Source organism: Mustelus asterias, chromosome 6 (genome assembly GCF_964213995.1).
Source record: "Mustelus asterias chromosome 6, sMusAst1.hap1.1, whole genome shotgun sequence".
Classification (NCBI taxonomy): domain Eukaryota; kingdom Metazoa; phylum Chordata; class Chondrichthyes; order Carcharhiniformes; family Triakidae; genus Mustelus; species Mustelus asterias.
The window spans coordinates 16430676-16453353 of NC_135806.1; the positions used below are offsets into that span (position 1 = coordinate 16430676).

General features: G+C 42.3%; 2 protein-coding genes across 2 annotated transcripts in view; both read right to left on the reverse strand.

Annotated features, from left to right (window-relative positions):
* Nucleotides 1–5121: 5121 nt before the first annotated feature.
* Nucleotides 5122–8089, reverse strand: LOC144495266 (relaxin-3-like). Its single transcript, XM_078215337.1, has 2 exons — nt 7906–8089; nt 5122–5447 (listed from the first exon to the last, which is right to left on the reverse strand). The coding sequence occupies exons 1-2, from the start codon at nt 8087–8089 to the stop codon at nt 5122–5124; spliced, it is 510 nt and encodes a 169-aa protein (XP_078071463.1).
* Nucleotides 8090–17814: 9725 nt separating this feature from the next.
* Nucleotides 17815–22678, reverse strand: part of plgrkt (plasminogen receptor, C-terminal lysine transmembrane protein) — a 55972-nt gene continuing 51108 nt past the window's right edge. Inside the window, exons 3-5 of the mRNA XM_078215339.1 lie at nt 21788–21918; nt 20304–20413; nt 17815–18102 (exon numbers count right to left, since the gene is read on the reverse strand). Coding sequence (XP_078071465.1) covers nt 17981–18102; nt 20304–20413; nt 21788–21918 — 363 coding nt within the window. The 3' untranslated portion in view covers nt 17815–17980. The remainder of the gene's footprint in view (nt 18103–20303; nt 20414–21787; nt 21919–22678) is intronic.

Genomic DNA, 22678 nt, shown 5'->3' on the forward strand with positions numbered 1-22678 from the left:
TATCCTGGCACCATTATTCCAAAGAAATAGTCTATGCCCATTGCAGTATGTCAACATCTGGTAATTGATCAGTGTGATAAATATATGTGGAATTACATATTCTAAGTAACAAACTCCTTTCCAACCTGTGGGCAGCCTTGGGTAAGATTTGTTTCTACAAATCCAATAAGTTCCAATAAGCGTTGAGTATATTGAATCTTGCACATGTGATCATCCTCCGGTGGCCTTGAGCAAATCCTGCTCCTGACGTCTATGGTGTAGGTTTAATTTACTAATCCCAATATCTATGCTTCCCTGATCACCTTGATGCATAATATTCCTTGTACCTCTAATCCTGTATCAATTAGAATCAAATTGGGTGCTCGTTTGGTTGTATTGAATACAGGTGAGTATCTGTCTATTCAAGTAAAAAAATCTGCACTTTCACACTCCTTTGTAAATCCCACTGTCCTTCCTCTAGGTTTCCTGAACAATTGGGTTAATTGATCCCATATTAGTAATTCCTCCCACCTTAAAGGGATTGTCCGCAAAGGAAACTTCTTCCCCGCATGAATTGGTATATGAGTACATACCCAACATTGAGATACATCAGCTATTCGGGCACAAGTGTTCAGATAAGTGTTTCTGTTAAACTCCTAATAGCCCACTTGCACTATACAACACAGACATATTATTACAAGATGTAACATAATCATATTGTTTTTACCATTCGTTATTTCTCAAATTGTGTCGATGTCAATAACAGTAATGTACTTATTTTAACCATGCTCTGTTTTTGTTCCTTGTCTGAAGATTGTTCTAGATTGTTATTCATTGATGTTTTCCTTCCTCAATGGATGGTTGATTTTTTTTTTTGTATATACAATTCTGCAATTTTGCACACAATACGGCCCTAAGGCCTCGCAATTAGAATCAATAATCATAAATTTAACATTTGATTATAAACATTTTCTAGATTGCTTTCCATACCATCTGATTGACTAAAAAGTCTAAAACATTTTTATACAAATTTATCCAGATTCTTTTCACTAATTTAATCCTTTGAGTAAGGTTTTAGCTGTGTCCAGTGTCTCCATCTATGACCATGTTTTTCATCAACCAAAGCACATGTTTCTCCTGCAATGATTATTTCAAATGGCCCCTCCCATCCAGTGCTTAATCCTTTTTTTTGTCAGACATTAATTGTACCATAACCCTATATCCAGCAGTTGGTAAATTTGGATTTGCTTTTGAGCTAATTTCATCCAATTTTTATATTGCTGTTGAATGACTACTTAGTTTTTAAAGGAATGTAATCGGGTTATTAAGACTCTCATGCATTGATAGACTGCTTCTTTTCTCATTCATTAACCCCCCTCCTCCTGTGATAACATCTTCTGGGAGATGCATTGCTCTACCTGTCATCAATTCAAATGGAGTTAATCCTGTTCCTTGAGATGGAGTGGCTCTTTGTCTTAATAGAATTGCAGGTAAAGCCTGCACCCAATTATTTCCTCCTTCTAATATGGCTTTAGCCAAACTATTTTTCAATGTTCTGTTCATCCGTTCTACAATCCCTGAGCTCTGTGGGTGATATGGTAAGTGAAATTTCTGTTTAATCCCCAACATTTTACATACTTCTCTCAGAACTCTCCCAGTGAAGTGAGTTCCATGATCCGAGTCCAATTGTAATTGCATTCCCCATCGGGGTATGATTTCATTGGGTAATATCAAAGCCACAGTTTTGGCTGTTGCATCTTTACACGGGAATGTTTCTACCCATCCAGTGAATTGATCAATAATCACTAAACAATAACTTTGCCCTTTCTTCCTTGGTAAAGGTCCTGTGAAGTCTATTTGTAAGTTTTCTCATTGTCCCTTGGGTCTGGGTTGGTTTCCCATTTTAATTTTGTAATGTTGTCCTGATTCTATCTGAGCACACTGAATGCATTTTTTCAGAACTTGTCGATCATTTTTCCATACCCTTCCACCAGCAGCTATTCTTAATTAAGGTGGTCATTTTATCTCTACTAGTGTGTGTTACTCCATGATATAAATTCATCAGTGTTTGGTGTATTGCTTCCAGAGCTATTATTTTCTTATCTTTCCTCCATATTCCATCCCATTCTTTCTTCCCTCCCAATTCTTTCCATCTGTTTTTCTCTTCTTCTGAGAACTGTTCTTGAATCTGTTTCATGTCTAATTCAGTGTCACCTTTGGTTTGTATAGCAGCTATATCAGTTAATTTGGTTTCCTCTAACTTTTGTTCCAATAATCTTTTAGCTGCCAAATCTACTTTGTAATTCCCTTCTTGGTCCTCTCTAGTGATTCGTTTGTGTGCTTGAACTTTGATCACAGCTGGTTTGTATTCAATCACTTTCTTGACAAACAAATGTGAAATGATTTACTAAAACATTGAAATGTTAGAATCAAAAACATTACAAATTAACAATATTCAGACAAACATACAATTAAGACAAGGCAATTCTCATTTTGGCCAAAATGGGAGATCAATGGTTCCACCTACACAGCTAATGCGCTAGCAGCTTTCACAAAAGATCTCAGATTTCCTGCCAAAGAGCAGAATTGGTCATAGTTTTCGTTATCAGATTAATCGGCCCAGCACTTAATTACAAACAATTTCATTCATTCACTGATCTGTCAATCTAACAATGGCATGTCCTCCAATCAATTATTTTTTGACACATTCAAATATTGATCTGTCATTCGTCTGTCTGTTTTACGGAAGTTCTCTCCCAAAAATGGCTACTTATGATTCAGCATTTCTCTAACCAGTTTAAACCGGCTCTAATACCAAAAGACACCTTTATCTTTTGGTATTATCACCCGGCCTGGGTAATTTACTTTGTTGTATAATTTGTGCCTGACTTGTCCTGATATTTTTCATGAATACATCGTTCATTTTACTGGCATCTTCCAAATTCATTTCTTTGAGACATTATTAAGATATTGCTTTAATATTTTGTATTATTCTCAAAACACATATTAAAACATTAGCTGCTAATTATTCTCATGTTGGGTATTTAGAATTATTCAGAATTCTCAGCTACAATTCCCCCTGTTGGCCGTATTGGCTAACAGCAATACAAGGGCAAAATTGTGTCTAAAAACTCTATTAATGTAATCTACCCTATCCTACTTAAATATCTTCTTTATAATCAGTGTGTTAATGTATCTTTAGCTGATTCTTTATTGATGCTCATAAAGTAATAATTATGTTTAGTTAAAAAAAGGTTTTAAAAAATTTAAAAATAAAAAAAAACTCTCTATTCGCCATTCTGGGTTCGGAGTCTGCTCTATTCACAGCTTCAGAAATGTCCCTGAAGTCTGCTTCAGCACACATGCTTTCAGTTATTTACTCCATTTTCCATCCTAATTCTACTTACAAAGAACGAAGACCAAAGAAAGTTACAGCACAGGAAGGGGCACTTCCTCTCTCCAAGCCTGCTCCGACCATGCTGCCCATCTGAACTAAAACCCCCGACCTTTCTGGGGACCATATCCCTCTATTCCCATCCTATTTGTGTATTTGTCAAGACGCCCCTTAAAAGTCACTTTCGTATCTGCTTCCACTACTTCCCCCGGCAGCGAGTTCCAGGCATCCACCACCCTCTGTGTAAAAACTTGCCTCATACATCTCCTTTAGGCCTTGCCCCTAGCACCTTAAAATATATGCCCCTTAGTAATTGACTCTTTCACCCTGAAAAAAAGCTTCTGACTACCCACTCTGTCCATGCCCCTCATAATGTTGTAGACTTCTATCAGACCGCGAAGACTTCTATTAGGTACTTAGGACTTAATATCAACTCTGAAGCACTTGCACTATTGTGATACCTTTAGGAACTGTATAAAAATAAGTTCCTGTTGTCAATGGGAAAGAATTGTTGTTCCCGCAGACATGTTTGTGCTGTTTTGGGGTATGGTACAAAGAGAACATCAGACCAAAGTCTTGTCTAGTGTGATGGAAATTTCAGCTTACTCTCAGGGGGTTGTAGGGCTGGAGGAGATTACAGAGATAGGGACGGACAAGGCCATGAAGGGATTCGAAAACTGGAATGTAGAATTTAAAATGGAGGCCTTGCTGCACACCTGGAACCAAAGTAGAGTAGCAGGGACAGGGGTGTTGGGGAAATGGGACTTGCTTCCAATCTGGATGCAGGCAGGAGAACATGGATGAGCTGAAGATTATAGAGGGTGAAAGGAGGGGCCAGACAGGAAAACATTGGAGTCTTTAGGCAGAAGGTCACAATGACATGGACAAGGGTTCCAGGAGCAAATAGCTGAGGCAGGGGTGGAGGGTGGTGTTATGATAGTGGAGCCAGGCAGTTTTGTTGATGGAAATCATATGTGGTCAAATGCTCATTTCGGAGTGAATGGTTTTGTTTGGCCTGGCATGTTTGGCAGGGTGAAATATGTTGGCCAGAATTCTTCTGTTTTTGCGGGAATCATAGCCGGCAAGACAGAAAATTCAGCGGACCATTCAAAGGTCCATTGAAGTTGGGCAAGAATTCAGGTCTTGGGGCACGTGGACCCAGAGAATCCTGCCTATTGTCTTTGGCTCAGAGTTGGTGACAGTGACCAAAGACAATTAGTCTTCCCAATACTTAGTCGGAGGAAATTTGCAGTGTGCTGAATTAGAGGCAGTGCAGGGTTCGAAAGGGATGGAGGTGAGGTAGAGCTGGGAGGTTGTTACTCCCAGCCTTATTCCACAGCCTTATAACCCTTCTGCACTGTCGGGATTCTTTGAAATACACACTAATGTTGTCTAGATTGGATAGTTATTTGAATTTCATTGAGAGTTTGTGCATGTGTGTTAGGGATAGTGTGCAGTGTCCATTGGGAAATAAGTTTCAATATTTTGAATGACATAAATAAACCATTTGCAAAAAAGCAATTGTCAAATGAAGAAATTCAAAATCTTTACAGCTGCAATTTTTTTATTTTGTTTTACGAGGTTCAAAACGACTAACACAAGCTTGTAACATAGACCATACTAGAAATTACATGTAAGTTACTTTTGTCTTATTCCACGTTTGTGAGATATTTAATAGACTACATGGTTTAAAATCTCACTGAAACAGAGTCCATGTGTATAGAATAATATATAGAGATGTACAGTTTTCAGCAGAGAATGCTGATATCTTTTTTGGTACAGCCGTAAGTGCAGCATTTGGTTGACATTCCTGGCGACACTTCCCTTTTCTTCCTGAAGGATCTGGCCCAGGGTAGATGCTGCATCTGTTTGTTGCTGCCTTCCTCAATCTGCCGGATGTACTCGCTGAAATCTTCTGGTATCTGATCATACTGGCTGTAGTTCTCATTGCCCTCTTGCTCAACAACGGCTGGCTCAACCTCCTGGTTCCTGTCATTGGCAAACATCCCCTGAAAGTTCCTCATGCTGTCCATCTCCTTGGCGTAGTCTTTATCAGCTGAGGTCTGGAAGGGATCTGAAACAAAAATAAATCCCCACCCGTGACTATGCACCATATTAATGAAATTGGCGTTACAATATTCACTCTGTCCCGATTGTAGTGGCTATCATCTGTCTGGGGCAGAGAACTGGTCTAGATCATCAACCCTGAAGAGACATCTGCATAAATTGTGCTCCATTACATTTTGACTGCTCAAACATAATTGGCTATATATACATTGTTGTACACCCAGAGAAATAATTGATGACCATCCTTAAGTGGGTAACCAATGTTTGGTCAGACAGTTGAACAGGGCTATACTGCAGTTGTGACAGAAAATTGAGTATAACTCCAGTCAGTGGATCATTAATTCTCAGAGGACTGACTTCTTGAGAGAGTCTATCCATTGCAATATTCTCAGGTAAACGTTGCAGCTTGTTGCCAGATAAATTCTTAGAAAGTAGCTCAATCTTTGTCCCCTTTCATTCACTGACTACCTCCACCCATGCCAATGGGAATTTCATGTTTGTGGATTTGATTTAAGACCTGCTCAACAGGAGTTTAGAAACTTTCAAATTTCTGCTCTTTTTTTACTGCATTAGATACGATCAAACACTTTTCCAGTCACTATCTGTTGACTGAGTCAGTCACTGCCCCTGACATTCCGGGGGTTCACTTCAGCTTCTGAATCTACACCTGAACTTTCACTGTTTCATCAGATTTTCCAATTCAGTTTGTTGTCTTTTCTCAGCTAAATCCTTCAAATATCTCAAAACGTTCCTGCCTGTCCTTATTTTTAGGATCTTGACTGGGAAAAGAGAAACTGGAAGCATAACTCAGTAGATGAGTGACCAATCCAACTCTCTGGTTTAGCAAAGGAAAGAATTGATGTATTATCGAGATTTATGAATGAGAGTGAGGGGCGGGGTGGGGTGGGGGGGGGGGGGTGCGGGGTTGCACTCTTATCAAGAACTAGCCCGAGCACCATGGACAGAATGGCCTCATTCGTTTTGTGCTGTGAGGCCAGCCCTGGAAGGTTTGTGTTGGACCAGATATCAGCAGTGTATGCTATGGCTTCTTAAACTGAGATCTGGATCTTTGATGCTTTGGGAATGAGTCAATATTGCTGTTAGAATGATATTTCCAAACATTAATACTTCAAAACAAAAGCCCAATTCTGGCCCATCGAGTCTGCACCAACTCTGAAAGAGCATCATACCCAAGCCATATCCCTGTAATCCCACACATTTATCCCGCTAATCCCCCTAATCTACACATCTTGGGATGTCAGGGGCAATTTAGCATGGCCAATCCACCTAACCTGCACATCTTTGCGGTGTGAGAAGAAACCGAAGCACCCGGAGGAAACCCACGCAGACACGGGGAGAACGTGCAGACAGTTGTGGATCTCACTTGACAGATTCGAACCTGTGAGCAGTATCTGCAGCATACTGACAGTGTGAAGCAAGAATACGGCTTTGTCATTTTACAATGCTCATTAGAAGGACGAAGAGTTTAACTAAATGATGTTCACACTCACCTAAAATACCCCGCTATAATATCGAAGCATCGACAGATTCCATTCTAATGTGATCAGGGTGTTTGGTGATTGAATTAACCAGAAAAAGTCCTACATGAGGAACTAGGAAAGCTTGCTCTAAGGCAGATGCTGTGGCTTCAAATAAACAGACACTGCTGACTGATAGGGCAGCACCCACTCGCCCCATCCAGAATGCCAGAACCCATGTTCCACAATGTGAAATAAGAACTGACAGTCCTGGGAATGAATATCAGGATGTGGAGATGCCGGCGTTGGACTGGGGTAAGCACAGTAAGAAGTCTCACAACACCAGGTCAAAGTCCAACAGGTTTATTTGGTAGCAAATACCATGTTTTTTGGTGTCTGTGCACTGTTTGAGAACAGATATCCACTCCATCTGACGAAGGAGCAGTGCTCCGAAAGCTTATGGTATTTGCTACCAAATAAACCTGTTGGACTTTAACCTGGTGTTGTGAGACTTCTTACAATGAATATCAGGCCAGACAGCATTGGAAAGACAGTTGTCCCCTCCTGACAAGGACTGTGTTGATAACAAATCTCACATAACTTGCCTTTCAGAAGTTACCTGAGCGGCTCTGTGTTTCCAATATCTCTACTCACCCTTGTCCACACTGCAGCAGTTCACACACTCCTTACATTATGATCTATGTTAGCAATATGATCATAATAAATATATTTTACCCACAATATCTGTACGAGGGGCAGCATCTCCGAAATAAAGTTAACTTAAACATTTTCTATTTTACAATTTTCATACTCACGATGATTTACAAGCTTGGAGCTGTTGAATAAGTAAGATGATTATTCTGGTAACTACAGCCTAACTAGTTTCACAATTATTTAACTCAGTGACTAGCATTAAGACATCTTGATAGCAATAATGTCGAAACACTCAACCTTTTAGACAGGGATATAGCAAAGGGATATACTCACCATTCTGGTTATCAAGAAGTCTCTTCCAGCGAGAACCCCCACAGGTATAGATGACGGCTCGGATGAACTCCCGGCCGCATAGCTTGATTCCTGATTCCCCACCCCTCAAAGACTGGGACAAGGCAGCAGTGGGGAAGGAGACGAGGAACAGGTTGATTACCAGAACACACACTAGGCTCTTCATCTCAGCTCAATGAGTGTTCAGCCTGGGCTTCTCTAGATTGGGTCTTGTAGGCTCTGACTGGTGAGAGGTCTATATTGTTCTGACTCTCTCCCTCCTGTTCCTGTCTTCTGCATGTCTAACCCTCCTCCCTTTTATAGCTGTTTTTGCTCCTTTTCTCTGACTCACTGCTGACTTTGTTTTTAAAAAAAAATCACTTGTCCCTCCTCCTCTCTCCAATGACCTCGAGATTCTTGCATCACTTCACATTAGATACTCCCCCTGGATCATTATCAGATTTACAATTTGTGGATTGTATGAATAAATGTATTAATCAGTTTATCTCCTCTTATCCTCTATATACATTGTCACGTTTCTGGTTTTCATTTAACAATGTTATTCATAGCGTTATTCTACCTTCTTTGAAATGCTGCTTGCATTTCACTTATTAAATATTTTTTGCCCCTGATATTTTTCCTCAATTTCCTAAATGCAGATTCTTCAGCTTTCAGCTTAGTTTTAGCACTTGGACTAAACTTTTATTCCACCTATTTTCCCCCCATTCCTCTCTCATCTTTCTCTGTGTTCTCCCCCCCCCCACCCCTTCCTATGAATCTGTTATCACTGAACATCACACATTTGATTTTCCCTATTGTGGCTTCTCCAATTTCTTTTCTGCAAGTTGCCTTTACAACAGGTGAGTGTTTGTAAATGTGTTTTAAATTGGTAATTATTCATGTTATCGGGTCCTGAAAGAGACGTGGCAGTGAATTAAACACTAAGATGAAAGCAAAATACTGCAGATGCTGGAAATCTGAAATAAAAACAGAAAACGTTGGGAAGAAAAACTGACAGCATCTGCGAGGGAGAACGTCCAGGAATGCTTACCGTGCAGACGTTTTGCTCTTCTCTCTGACGGGATTTCAATTTGCCTCTTTTTTTTTACCTTGTTCACCTTCATTTTCTTCTATTTCCCTCCAGAGCAGACTTCTCCAGGTCTCGCATGCCCCGCTTCTGCTACCAGCGAGAAAGGAGAATTTGACGCTCAGCCAAATCTCCGTTCACAGCAGCGAGACCGGATAATCCCAGCCGCAGGCAAGGTTGGGGAATTCCAGCCATGGTGTTTGATAAGCTGTTTACCAAATCTCGCTTTCAAAGCTGCATTACCTTTCTCAGTGACTGTCTCTGCCTCCATCTTAACCTACATGGTTCTTATTTATTTTTTGTTCATTTGTGGGACATGGGCGTCACTGGCTGGCCCGTATTTATTGCCCATCCCTTGTTACCCTTGAGAAGGTGGTGGTGAGCTGCCATCTTGAATCGCTGCAGTCCCTGTGCTGTGGGTTGACCCACAATGCCGTTCAGGAGGGAATTCCAGGATTTTGACTGCGAAGGAATGGCGATATATTTCCAAGTCAGGACGGTGAATAGCTTGGAGGGGAATTTGCAGATAGTGGTGTTCCCATGTATCTGCTGCCCTTGTCCCTCTAGATGGAAATGGTTGTGGGTTTGGAAGGTGCTGCCTAAGAATTTTTGGTGAATTGCTGCAGTGCATTTTGTAGATAGTACACACTGCTGCTATTGAGCATCGGTGATGGAGGGAGTGAATGTTTGTGGATGGGGTGCCAATCAAACAGGCTGCTTTGAATTTCCATCCCTCATTTTGAATCCACCCGGGATTACAGGGATCTCTGGAACAAACAATGTTCCTCAAATTGCTGTTTTCCCCACATCCTGAGATCCACACTCAGTGCCATGCCCCACCATATGAACACTCGTCCTCTCTCTCCACCAACTCCGATTCAACCTATAGCTGCTCTTAACACATTCTGCTATTTTACCTTTTTGCCTCTTTAGTCTTTAATGCTACCATTAACACTCCCTTTGTCTTATGCCTGTGACATCTTTATCAGATCTCTCCTAGTTCCTACCTATCCCTGACCTTCTCCAACTGCTCCGCCCATTCTTACCCTGTACATTTCTCCCTCTCTCTAGCTCTGAAGAGGAGTCATACAGGCCTGAAATATTAACTCCTTTTCTCTCTCCACAGATGCTGCCACCCATACCTGCTAAGTTGTTCTGGTATTTCCTATTTTTCTCACATACATTCAGCTGCTTTTCAGTGATTTTCGCTCCATAAATGGGGCTCTCTGTCAATGGTTCTACGGAATCTTCAGTCTCAATTCCTCTCATAACAGGGCATGTGCTAGACTGCACCAGGACCAGGACAACAGTCAGTCTTAGGCTGAAATGTGGCATATAATATTTATGCCACATAAATAGGGGCGGCACGGTGGCACAGTAGTTAGCACTGCTGCTTCACAGCACCAGGGACCCGGGTTCGATTCCTGTCTTGGGTGACTGTCTGTGTAGGGTCTGCACCTTTTCTCTGCATCTGCATGGGTTTCCTCTGGGTGCTCCGGTTTCCTCCCACAGTCCCAAAGACGTGCTAGTTAGGTGCATTGGCCATGCTAAATTTTCCCTCAGTGTACCCGAACAGGCACTGGAATGTGGCGACTGTGGGATTTTCCGAGTAACTTCATTGCAGTGTGAATGTGAGTCTACTTGTGACTAATAAATAAACTTTATGTTGGGTAATGCCTATCCAACCATTTTCCTGAATCTTTAACGGTCTTACATTTGACGAAGCCTTTACCATCAACATCCAGACTAGAAAGTGACTGGACATATTCAGAAAAATGGATCAAATGATGAGGGAATTGTAGAAAGAGATAAGAGAAATAGGCCATTTTCAGAGTAACAGCTACCAGCGTTGCAATGATTGGCTCAGACCTGTCACTGAGGTACCTGCAAGAGCAGTCAGCAAGATTCAATCAACAGACCATTGTACAAAACAGTGTTTTCGAATTGTCCCACAGACAATCATGTCATTTCCAGTCCTCACTGCATCTTTTCATTCACTGCAATAAATCACAAGGTATTGCTACCAAACCTAACACTGTGCAAGCAACTCTATACTGTATGCCTTTCCCGCCTACAGATAAAACTCGTGTACACACAATTAACTCTTGTGGCAATCTACTTTCAATCACAAAATGTGCAGAATTATTGAACTGAGAGCAATATATATGTTCATGCTTGATGATATAACCCAGGTTTAGAATTCTTTTATATGCAACATCTCTGTCTGGAGCCTGTAAGATGACAGAAGGCTATAAGATGGCTGGAGATTGTAACATGGGTGGAGACTGTAACACGGGTGGAGATTGTAACATGGGTGGAGACTGTAACACGGGTGGAGATTGTAATATGGGTGGAAACTGGAAGTTTGGGCGGCATGGTAGCACAGTGGTTAGCACTGCTGCTTCACAGCGCCAGGACCTGGGCTCGATTCCCGGCTTGAGTGATTGTGTGGAGTTTGCACATTCTTCCCGTATCTGCGTGGGTTTCCTCTGGGTGCTCCAGTTTCCTCCCACATTCTGAAAGACCAGCTGGTTAGGTGCATTGATCCAAACAGGTGCCGGACTGTGGTGACTTGGGGAATTTCACAATAACTTCAGTGCAGTGTTAATGTAACACTTACTTGTGACTGATAAATAAACTTTAAAAAGATGGTTGGAGTCTGTGGGCTGTCTGGAGACTCAGATGCCTGGGGACTGAGTTTGCAGATGATACAAAGATATGTAGAGGGACAAGTAGTATTGAGGAAGCAGGGGGGCTGCAGAAGGACTTGGACAAGTTAGGAGAGTGGGCAAAGAAGTCGCAGATGGAATACAATGTGGAGAAGTGTGAGGTTATGCACTTTGGAAGGAGGAATAGAAGAATAGACTATTTTCTAAATGGGAAAATGCTTAGGAAATCAGAAATACAAAGGGACCCCCCTGGGAGTCATTATTCAAGATTCTCTTAAAGTTAACGTGCAGGTTCAGTCGGCAGTTAGGAAGCCAAATGCAATGTTAGCATTCATGTCGAGAGGGCTAGAATACAAGAGCACAGATGTACTTCTGATACTGTATAAGGCTCTGGTCAGACCCCATTTGGAGTATTGTGAATAGTTTTGGGCCCCATATCTAAGGAAGGATGTGCTGGCCTTGGAAAGGGTCCAGAGAGGATCACAAGAATGATGCCTGGAATGAAGAGCTTGTCGTAGAGGAACAGTTGAGGACTCTGGGTCTGTACTCGTTGGAGTTTAGAAGGATGAGGGGGGATCTTATTGAAACTTACAAGATACTGCAAAGCCTGGATAGAGTGGACGTGGAGAGGATGTTTTCCACTAGGAAAAACTAGAACCAGAGGGCACAACCTCAGGCTAAAGGGACGATCCTTTAAAACAGAGATGAGGAGGAATTTCTTTAACCAGATAGTGGTGAATCTGTGGAACTCTTTGCCACAGAAGGCTGTGGAGGCCAGGTCATTGTGTGTCTTTAAGACAGAGATAGATAGGTTCTTGATTAATAAGGGGATCAGGGGTTATGGGAAAAAGACAGGAGAATGGGGATGAGAAAAATGTCAGCTATGATTGAATGGTGGAGCAGACTTGATGAGCCGAGTGGCCTAATTCTGCTCCTATGTCTTATGGTCTTATGGACTGTAAGATGGCTGGCAGCTGGGATGGCTTGCAACCTCTGTGAATTGGGCTCCAATAGATTGTCCTGCCACCAGTGTGGGGAAGGCAGATCCTGCTATTGTCTGACACTATCAAAGTCATGAAGAGAACTTAAATGGAAAATGTAGAAAATGTAAGTCTTACATCCTCCAGAGCAAAATATTACTGCTGCTTCCAGTAGGTTGCCAACCCTCCAGAGTTGGCCTGGAGTCTTGAGGAAGTGAAGATCAATGTCCAGGACACTAGTCTGTGCACGCCTGGAGAAAAATCATCAGGAAATGAAAAGAGACTTTTTTTGTCATTTCCTTTGAACATTTATCTTTACCAGATATAAACATATTGAAAATGGGTTGGGTTGGGTGCAGCAGGGAGGACAGGGGGTGAGGGGGGTGGTTGGCATGGAGGGAGGCCATTTCACTGACAACCAAGCATCATTCAATTGGGTAATGAGTCGTTTCCCTTTCCAATTGGTGCAGGAAGGCAGTGTGTCATAAGGACGGATACGTTGGCTGATTATCGGGTGGCACAGTGGTTAGCACTGCTGCCTCACAGCGCCAGGAATCCGGGTCCAATTCCGGCCTTGGGTCACTGTCTGTGTGGAGTTTGCACATCCTCCCTGTGTCTGTGTGAGTTTCCTCTGGGTGCTCCTGTTTCCTCCCACAGTCCAAAGATGTGCGAGTTAGGTTGATTGACCATGGTAAATTGGCCCTTGTGTCAGGGAGACTAGCAGGGTAAATGTGTGAGATTACGGGGATAGAGCCTGGGTGGGATTGTGTTTGGTACAGACTTGATAGGCCGAATGGCCTCCTTCTGTACTATTGGGATTTTATGATTCGATGATTGGCTGGAGCATGGGAGCAAGTCATGTGATGAAACCTTCAGGGACACATTTAATCACAGTTGGCAACTCGAGCTCTCCGACATGTTTGCATTGCGCAATTAATGTCGGCTACCAGCACTAAGGGCAGTTCACTACTTTTAAGGGCACTGTGTATTCCACCCATGTCAAGCCTCCCATCCCTGGGCAGCAAGCCATGGGCAGTGCTGATCCACAAAAAGGTAACAGTCCTCGTGTAGAAATATAGGTTCAGGTGCATCTAGTTCAGACAGTTTCCTGGGAGGGCATTGCCTAGCGTAAATGAAGGTGGTGTGCAGAGGTGAAGTGTGAGGAATTGACTCCCAGATCATTTTGTTTCTAATATTGTTCCAAGGACGGGATTTTCATTACTATTTAAAAATAAGAGAAAAAACATTGTTTACCAGATTGTAAAGACGCCTCTTCAAGGATTATTTTGCAACAGTTAATGCAATTTACCTTTGTCTTTGCTTGTTAAATATTAATCAGTTTCCCTCCACTGTGCAAAAAGGTTTCTTAGCCGTGTCACTTGGATTCTTTCAGATGAGCTGACTATGACAGCCTGGATTCTATCTGCTGTCCGTTGACATCTTAAGTCTTGTCTTTTTGATCCTTGGCAGTATGGCCCAGCATGCACTTGCACTTGAAGCACTGGGAGTGGCTTGACTGAGTTCTACAGCAGCTTCCCATAAAGCAGCAAAATTGGACCTGTGATCTTGCCCTTATCTCATCCATCTGGGGACTGAGTAAAGTTGTGACTCTGAAAAGGATATAGCTAACACTTGCAATGGAACGTGTGGTGTGGTCAGGAAGTTGACTATGGCATGGTAGTGTTTAAAGTTTATTTATCAGTGTCACAAGTAGGCTTACATTAACACGGCAATGAAGTTACTGTGAAAAACCCCTAGTTGCGACACTCCAGCACCTGGTCGGGTACAATGAGGGGGAATTTAGCATGGTCAATGCACCTAACCAGCACATCTTTTGGACTGTGGGAGGAAACCGGAGCACCTGGAGGAAACCCATGAAGACATGGGGAGAATGTGCAAACTAAACACAGACAGTGACCCAAACCTGGAATTGAACTCGAGTCTTTGGTGCTGTGAGGCAGCAGTGCTAACCACTGTGCCAGCGTGCCTCCAGAAACAATACAGGCAACATTTGCTCTTTTGATGTCTAAGATCAGTTGTAAGGAAAATGCTACAATCTATAATAAAGGATGTAATAATATAGGAGACTTAGAAAATAATGGCAGGATTGGACAGAGTCAACAGAAATTTACAAAAGAAAAATTGGGCAGGATTCTCTGACCTCCCCATGGCATGTTTCTCATGGTAGGAGGCGATGAACCAATGGCCAGAGGTGGGATCTTCTATTCCCGCTGCTATCAATGGGATTTCCCATTAGCTCCACCTCATGCCGCTGGGAAACCCACAGCTGGTGCACCGTCAGCGGGACCAGAAATTAATGACGGCATCAACAGCCAGAAAGTTACTGCCGTTAGGTTTAACCTGTTACAATTTTTGGAGGATGTAGGTGGCAGGATAGATAAGGAGGGACCAGTGGATGTGGTACATTCAGATTTTCAGAAAGATGTCAATCAGAAGAGGTCAGTAAACAAAATTAGAGCACATGGGATTGAGGGGAAAATACTGACATAGATCGACAAATGGTCCAGAAGACATGCTGGTTAGATGCATTGGCTATGCTAAATTCTCCCTCAGTGTAACCGAACAGGCGCCGGAGTGTGGCGACTTGGGGATTTTCACAGCAACTTCATTGTAGTGTTAATGTCAGCCTAATTGTGACACTAATAAATAAATAATTAAACTTAAGTAAACTTGAACTTAATGGACAGAAAACAGATTAGGAATAAATGGGTCATTTTCAGGTTGGAAGTCCGTGACTATGGAGTGATGCAAGAATCATTTCTTGGGCTCCAGTTATTCATAATCTATATCAATGATATGGATGTGGGAATTAAATGTAATATTTTCAAGTTTGTAGATGACACAAAACTATGGGGAACTGTGATTTACGGGAAGGATGCAAAGACACTTCAAGGAGATCTGTAGAGACGAAAGTGAGTGGGCAAAAATTACAATGTGGAGAAATGTGAAGCCATCCATTTTGGTAGGAAAAACAGAAATTCCTTAAATGGTGAGAAGCTGGGTTTTTTCAAACAATGATGAAACGGAGTATAGGGCTTATACACACTTACGTGTGGCCAAATTCCGCTCCAACTCCATTTTCAAGTTTGCTGATGACACCAAAGTTGGGGTCAGATCTTAAACAATGATTAGACGGAGTATAGGAAAGTGACAGAGAATCTGGTGGAATGGTGCGATAACAAAAAATCTCTCCATCAATGTCAGTAAAACGAAGGAAATAGTCATTGGCTCCAGGTGGTGGAGAACATGTACCTGTCAACATCAACAGTGATGATGTGGAAATGGTCAAGAGCTTCAAGTTTCTAGATGTCCAGGTCACCAACACACTGTCCTGGTCCCACACCAACACCATAGTTAAGAATGCCCACCAACGCCTCAACTTTATCTGAAGGCTAAGGAAATTTGATAGAACATAAGAAATAGGAGCAGGAGTAGGCCATCTAGCCCCCCCAAGCCTGCTCCGCCATTCAATAAGATCATGGCTGATCTGATAGTGGGTTCAGTTCCACTTACCCGCCCGCTCCCCATACCCTTAATGGTTAAAAATCTATCTGTGACTTAAACACATTTAACGAGGTAGCCTCTACTGCTTCATTGGGCAGAGAATTCCAAAGATTCACTACCCTTTGGGAGAAGAAGTTCCTCCTCAACTCTGTTCTAAATTGACTCCCCCGTATTTTGAGGCTATTCCCCCTCGTTCTTGTTTCCATTGTAAGTGGAAATAACCTCGCTGCTTCTACCCTGTCTAGCCCCTTCATGATCTTATTTGTCTCTATGAGATCTCCCCTCAACCTTCTAAACTCCAATGAGTACAGGCCCAGTCTACTCACTCTCTCCTCATAAGCTAACCCCCTCATCTCCGGAATCAATCTGGTGAACCTTCTCTGTACCCCCTCCAAAGCTAATATATCCTTTCTTAAATAAGGGGACCAAAATTGGACACAGTACTTTAGGTGCGGCCTCACCAGTACCTTGTACAGTTGCAGCATGACCTCCCTGCTTTTATACTCCATCCCTCTCGCGATAAAGGCCAACATTCCATTTGCCTTCTTGATTACCTGCTGCACCTGCAAACTGAGTTTTTGTGATTCATGCACAAGGACCCCCAGGTCCCTCTGCACAGTAGCATGTTGTAATTTTTCACCATTTAAATAATAGTCCATTTTACTATTATTCCTTCCAAAGTGGATAACCTCACACTTACCAACGTTGTACTCCATCTGCCAGATCCTTGCCCACTCACTTAGCCTATCCAAATCTCTCTGCAGACTCCACACAATTTGCTTTCCCACTCATCTTTGTGTCATCCGCAAACTTTGTTACTCTACACTCAGCCCCCTCCTCCAGATCGTCTAAGTATATGGTAAATAGTTGAGGCCCCAGCACCGATCCCTGTGGCACGCCACTAGTCACTGATTGCCAACCGGAAAAGCATCCATTTATTCCAACTCTGCTTTCTGTTAGATAGCCAATTAGCCAGTTAGATAGCAAATATAGATATGTCTATTACGACTCTCACCACTTTTTATAGATGCACCATAGAAAGCATCCTTTCTGGATGTATCACAGCTTGGTATGGCTCCTGCTCTGACCAAGATTGCAAGAAACTACAAAGGGTTGTGAACGCAGCCTAGTCCATCACGCAAACCGACTTCCCATCCATTGACTCTGTCTACACTTCCTGCTGCCTCGCAATAGCAACCAGCATAATCTCGGACCCCATGCACCCCAGACATACTCTCTTCCACCTTCTTCCATTGGGAAAAAAATACAAAAAGTGAGATCACGTACCAACCGACTCGAGAACAGCTTCTTCCCTGCTATCATCAGACCTTTGAATGGACCAACCATATATTAAGCTGATCTTTCTCTACACCCTGGCTATCACAGTAACAGTACATTCTGCACCCTCTCCTTTCCTTCTGCCCTATGTACTCTATGAACAGTATGCTTTGTCTGCATAGCGCACAAGTAACAATACTCTTCACTGTATCACAATACATGTGACAATAAATCAAATCAAATTTGCACGTGATGGGTGTTTCTTTAGCCTGTCTTTCAACAACTGAAAGGTAAGCACTGTGCTCCCTTGGTGTACCTCTGGCTGGTGCAGGATGAAGCAAGAAGTTGAAATAATGCAAAATAAAAACACATCTCCAGAACATTGAGGCTTTATTTAATATTGAATAATTTATTGAAGACAATAACGACACACCATCTGATTAAAAAGATCCATGCAAGGTTAATTAGTGGCTACTCATACATTCCTCCCCTTTGATCTGTGAACTATATCTTTGAGCTGTGTCTTCCAAGCCTGCAACCTATTTTTGAATGAAAGGCATCCCCTGAGCCCGCCTGGCCTTTTCAATACTTTCAAAGGTTGGCACTCCTTTTGGCATGTCAATCCGGGTTGGCTCTGTATCCATTATATTCTCTGCCTCATCTGGAAGATAAAATGAACTCCAATAACCATCCAATTGTCCAATGTATATCACAGAAGAACTGAAAATAATAAGTGCACATCTGTAATTTGGAAAAATATAAATGCACATAGACCGCTTTCTTTTGGATTACTTTATTTTCTTTATTCGTGGGACATGGGCGTCACTGGCTGGCCAGCATTTATTGCCCATCCCTAGTTGCCGGAGGACCATTGAGAGTCAACCACATTGCTGTGGCTCAGGAGTTACATGTGGCCAGACCAGGTAAGGACGGCAGATTTCCTTCCCTAAAGGACATTAGTGAACCAGATGGATTTTTCTGACAATCAGCAATGGTTTCATGGTTATCGGTAGATTCTTAATTCCAGATTTCTTTTATTGAATTCAAATTCCACCAGCTGCCATGGCAGGATTTGAACCCAGGTCCCTGGAACATTAGTTGAGTTTCTGGATTAATACTCTAGCGATAATACCACTAGGCCATCGCCTCTCCTTTTGAAGTATTCTCTGCTTCTGTAGAATATAGTCTGAATATAGCAGCATGGTAATTTCTGCAAGCCCAGGGACAACACAACAATTATATTCTTTCATAAGGTAGGAGCCAGTCAATGCAAAAGACTGAGGGCTCATTGTTGTATCTTAAAGGCAAAACACCCCAAATGTATCTGGCTGAAACACAAGCAAACTACAAAGTGTTGCAAATGTAGCCTAGTCCATCACGCAAACCAGCCTCCCATCCATTAACTCTGTCTACACTTCCCGCTGCCTCGGAATAGCAGCCAGCATAATCTAGGATCACATGCACTCCAGACATACTCTTTTCCACTTTCTTCCATCAGGAAAAAGATATAAAAGTCAGAGATCGTGTACCAACCGACTCAAGAACAGCTTCCTCCCTGCTGCCATCTGACTTTTGAATGGACTACATATATTAAGCTGATCTTTCTCTACACCCTAGCTATGACTAAGACTATATTCTGCACCCTCTCTTTCCCTTCTCTCCTATGGGAAGACTGGTATTCACAATAGGAGTGGCAGAACTTTAAACTGGGAATAGACACTGGCTGAAAAAAACGAAAGGACGGGCATGGAATCACTTAAGGTATTGGGTGGGTTTCTCCGGCCATGCTCACCCCAAAACCAGAGAATGCCGCCTGAGGTGAATGGACCTTTGTGTGGTGCGTCCCCCTCACCCGCTATGATTCCCATGGCGTGTGGGATGGGAGAATTCCCCCCATGTTTTTAGTAGAACATTTCAAAAGACAACATCCACTGGGTAATAAAATGCCATCACGGGCCTTTCTAAAACCAAAGCTACGCTAAATGTTAAGACCTTAATAAACTTGGTTTTGAAGCAGAAATTCTAAGAGAGTAGAGGAACGGGAAAGGGTACAGGTCATTCAGCCTATTCATGGCAGGTGTGAACAGGACGAGATGAATTACAACTTGCTCTCTGGAACCATGGTTTCATTTTTGTAGGATTTGTTGTCTTCGTTGACCCTTTTCAAAAACGAGGTGAGTTTGGAATCCAGATTTGTAGAGACAAACTATTTTTTTTTCTAAATGGAATTACTGTAAATGCTTAAATATAACTGACCTTTTGAAATGTAAAATAACTTGTTCCCAACTTTATCTGTACAAGAATGCAGCAATCTCAGATCTTAAACATAATCGAAGTCAGTATTCACTGTGGGGATTCTGTGAACTATGTGTTTGGCAAATGAAACTGATGAGACATGAGGGAAAAGTTCTCTTACAGGGCGATTGGTTACCAGTAGATAGGTTTTTTTTCGGATTACTTTTTTTTGTTCATTTGTGGGACATGGGCGTCGCTGGCTGGCCAGCATTTATTGCCCATCCCTAGTTGCCCGGATGCAGTTGACAGTAAACCACATTGCTGTGGCTCTGGAGTCACATTTAGGGCAGACCATTTGATAGTTCTCTGAAGAGAACATTTTGTGGGGCTATGGGAAGGGGAGAAGGAATTGAACTGGCTGAGAGCGAGCATGGACACAAGGGGCTGAATGGCCTTCTGCGCTGTAACCATTCTATGTACAATGCTCTCAGAAGTTGCTCTTGAATTGGGCAGAAATAATGAAAGCAAGTTTAGTCAAAAGCCCATGACCACTGTTTGAATACCAGGTGCAGAAGACCTTTTTCCTTAACTCATCCAATAAAGTCACAGATTTTTCCTGTATCTTACCTTTCATTCTTATCATTAATGTTCCATAGGCAAGGTCATACTGGTAGGCAAAAATGAAGCTAAATGGAATAATAGGAACCAGAAGTCCCGGTTTCTTCCTCTTCATGGCCCTGCAGAGAAAATAGCCAAGGACAGATTTAAATTGCTGATATTGGAGTAAGAAACACTTGCTTCGTGAAACTTAATATTGTGCTCCCCTACAGTTACTAACTAGATTGCATGTATTCCCGGAGGTTTCCACATGACGGCCCCCGCACTCCAGCCATTAGTCAGCCAACACATCTATCTTTGTGACATACTGGCTTCCTACACCAATCGGAAAGCTCATTGTCCAATTGGATGAGGGTTGACTGTCAGTCAAACAGCCATTATTCCCACCACCCCCGCCAATTTTCAACATTTCAATCTGCTAATGTTCAAAGATAATGACAAAAGAAACCAATCTTTTATTAATGTGCTAATCATTTTTCTCCAGGGTTAAATACAGTCACGTTCTGGAGATTGATCCATTAACTGACACTCAGATTGGATATTTAAACATACCGTGCGTAGTTAGTGCTGTAAAAATGGACAAATCCGGTCTTCCGCTGACTCTGCTCGCTCCTGAGGGATTGTGCGTTTCTGTGAAAGCTAAGATTGGAAACTCCCGGGGGAAATGTGCAGCAGCGTCAGGTTGGGGGGACTTTCAAGTGCGCAGTGACAATTCGGTCACTATGTCGGCTACGATTCTCACCAACGTTTACAGATGCACCATAGAAAGCATTCTTTCCAGATGCATCACAGCTTGGTATGGGTTCCTGCTCTGTCCAAGACCGCAAGAAACTACAAAGGGTTGTGAATATAGTCCATCATGCAAACCGGCCTCCCGTCCATTCTGTCTACACTACTCACTGCTTCGGAAAAGGAGCCAGCATAATCAAGGACCCTACGCACCCCGGACATACTTTCTTCCATTGGGAAAAAGATACAAAAGTCTGAAATCACGTACCAACCGACTCTAGAACAGCTTCTTCCCTGCTGCCATCAGACTTCTGAATGGACCTACCTTATATTAAGTTGATCTTTCTCTGCACAATAGCTATGTCTGTAACACTATATTCTGCACCCTCTCCTTTCCTTCTCTCCTATGTACTCTGTGAATGGCATGCTTTGTCTGTATAGCGCGCAAGAAACAATACTTTTCACTGCATACTAATACATGGCTGAAGGGCCTGTTTCTGTGCTGTACTTTGTTTGTATGTGACAATAATAAATCAAATTTAAAAAAAATCAAATTTGTATTCTAAGATTCTGGTGACTATTGGTACTTTACAAGCTTATCCTTGTGTCTATGTTAATTGGGGCAATAACAATATGGCATACACTGCAGATCTCGGAGTCAGTTGTGTTTAAAGGTTGTTTAATCAGGCAATCGGTTTGTCTGGTAAAACGTTGCTACAATGGTAAACCCGTCAATGACCAGAAAGCCAAAACACAATACTCACCCTAATGTTAACCCAATCGTTGCAAATCCAAAAAAAGTTCCAAAGTATTTTATAAATTCACGGGACCATGCGATCTGCATCGCCACTTGTCTCTGTCTCATTTCATTTTGCATCAGAATCTGTCTCTGCAGCTGTGAAAGGTGACACAGGCAATTCAATATGTTTATCAGGAAACAATTTGCAAACTGCTCTCCCAAACCCTAGAAATAATATCCTTTTCCCAGTAAAACTAAGCAGCCATGATCAACACCAGTGATCTATCATTGTGTTTGAAATTAATGTTGTGTTTAGGGATATAATATTGATGAGTTACTCAGATTGAATGTGCGTTGGGAGCATGAAAACCAACATAAACTAGTTGGGCCGAATGGCCTGATTTTGTGTTTTAAGATTTTTCATGTACAAACATACGGACCCAACAAATACCAACACTTCCCTGAGGATCTCCTGTCTAAATTTCAGAAAGGTCACTAAATAAGATCAAATGGTGTTATCATTAAAGAAAATGTAAGTTATTGGTAAATAGCAACAGGATTGAATCTTGGTCAGTTTAGTCAGTAAATGTAAAAAATGTCAGAAATCCAGCCACTAATGACAAAACATTGATCATCTCAGAGATTCCCTGGCATCTCCTTGTGAATTACTGAAGGATATGATGAGTTTGAAACCACTGACTTATTCAGGACCAGTGCTCCATAGCTACTTATTGGCTCAGGTGGAGTAACCATCTCTGTGGTAGAACACTGAAGGAAACAATGCGACCCAACAGAGGGGCGACATATAGGGGGTGGATTCTCCCAGGCCGTTGTGTCTCCCTTCCCGCCAGGAGTGGTTCACTCCAGCAGGGTTTACTGCTGCTCCCCACAAACAGGGAACAGGTGGCCCGACCCC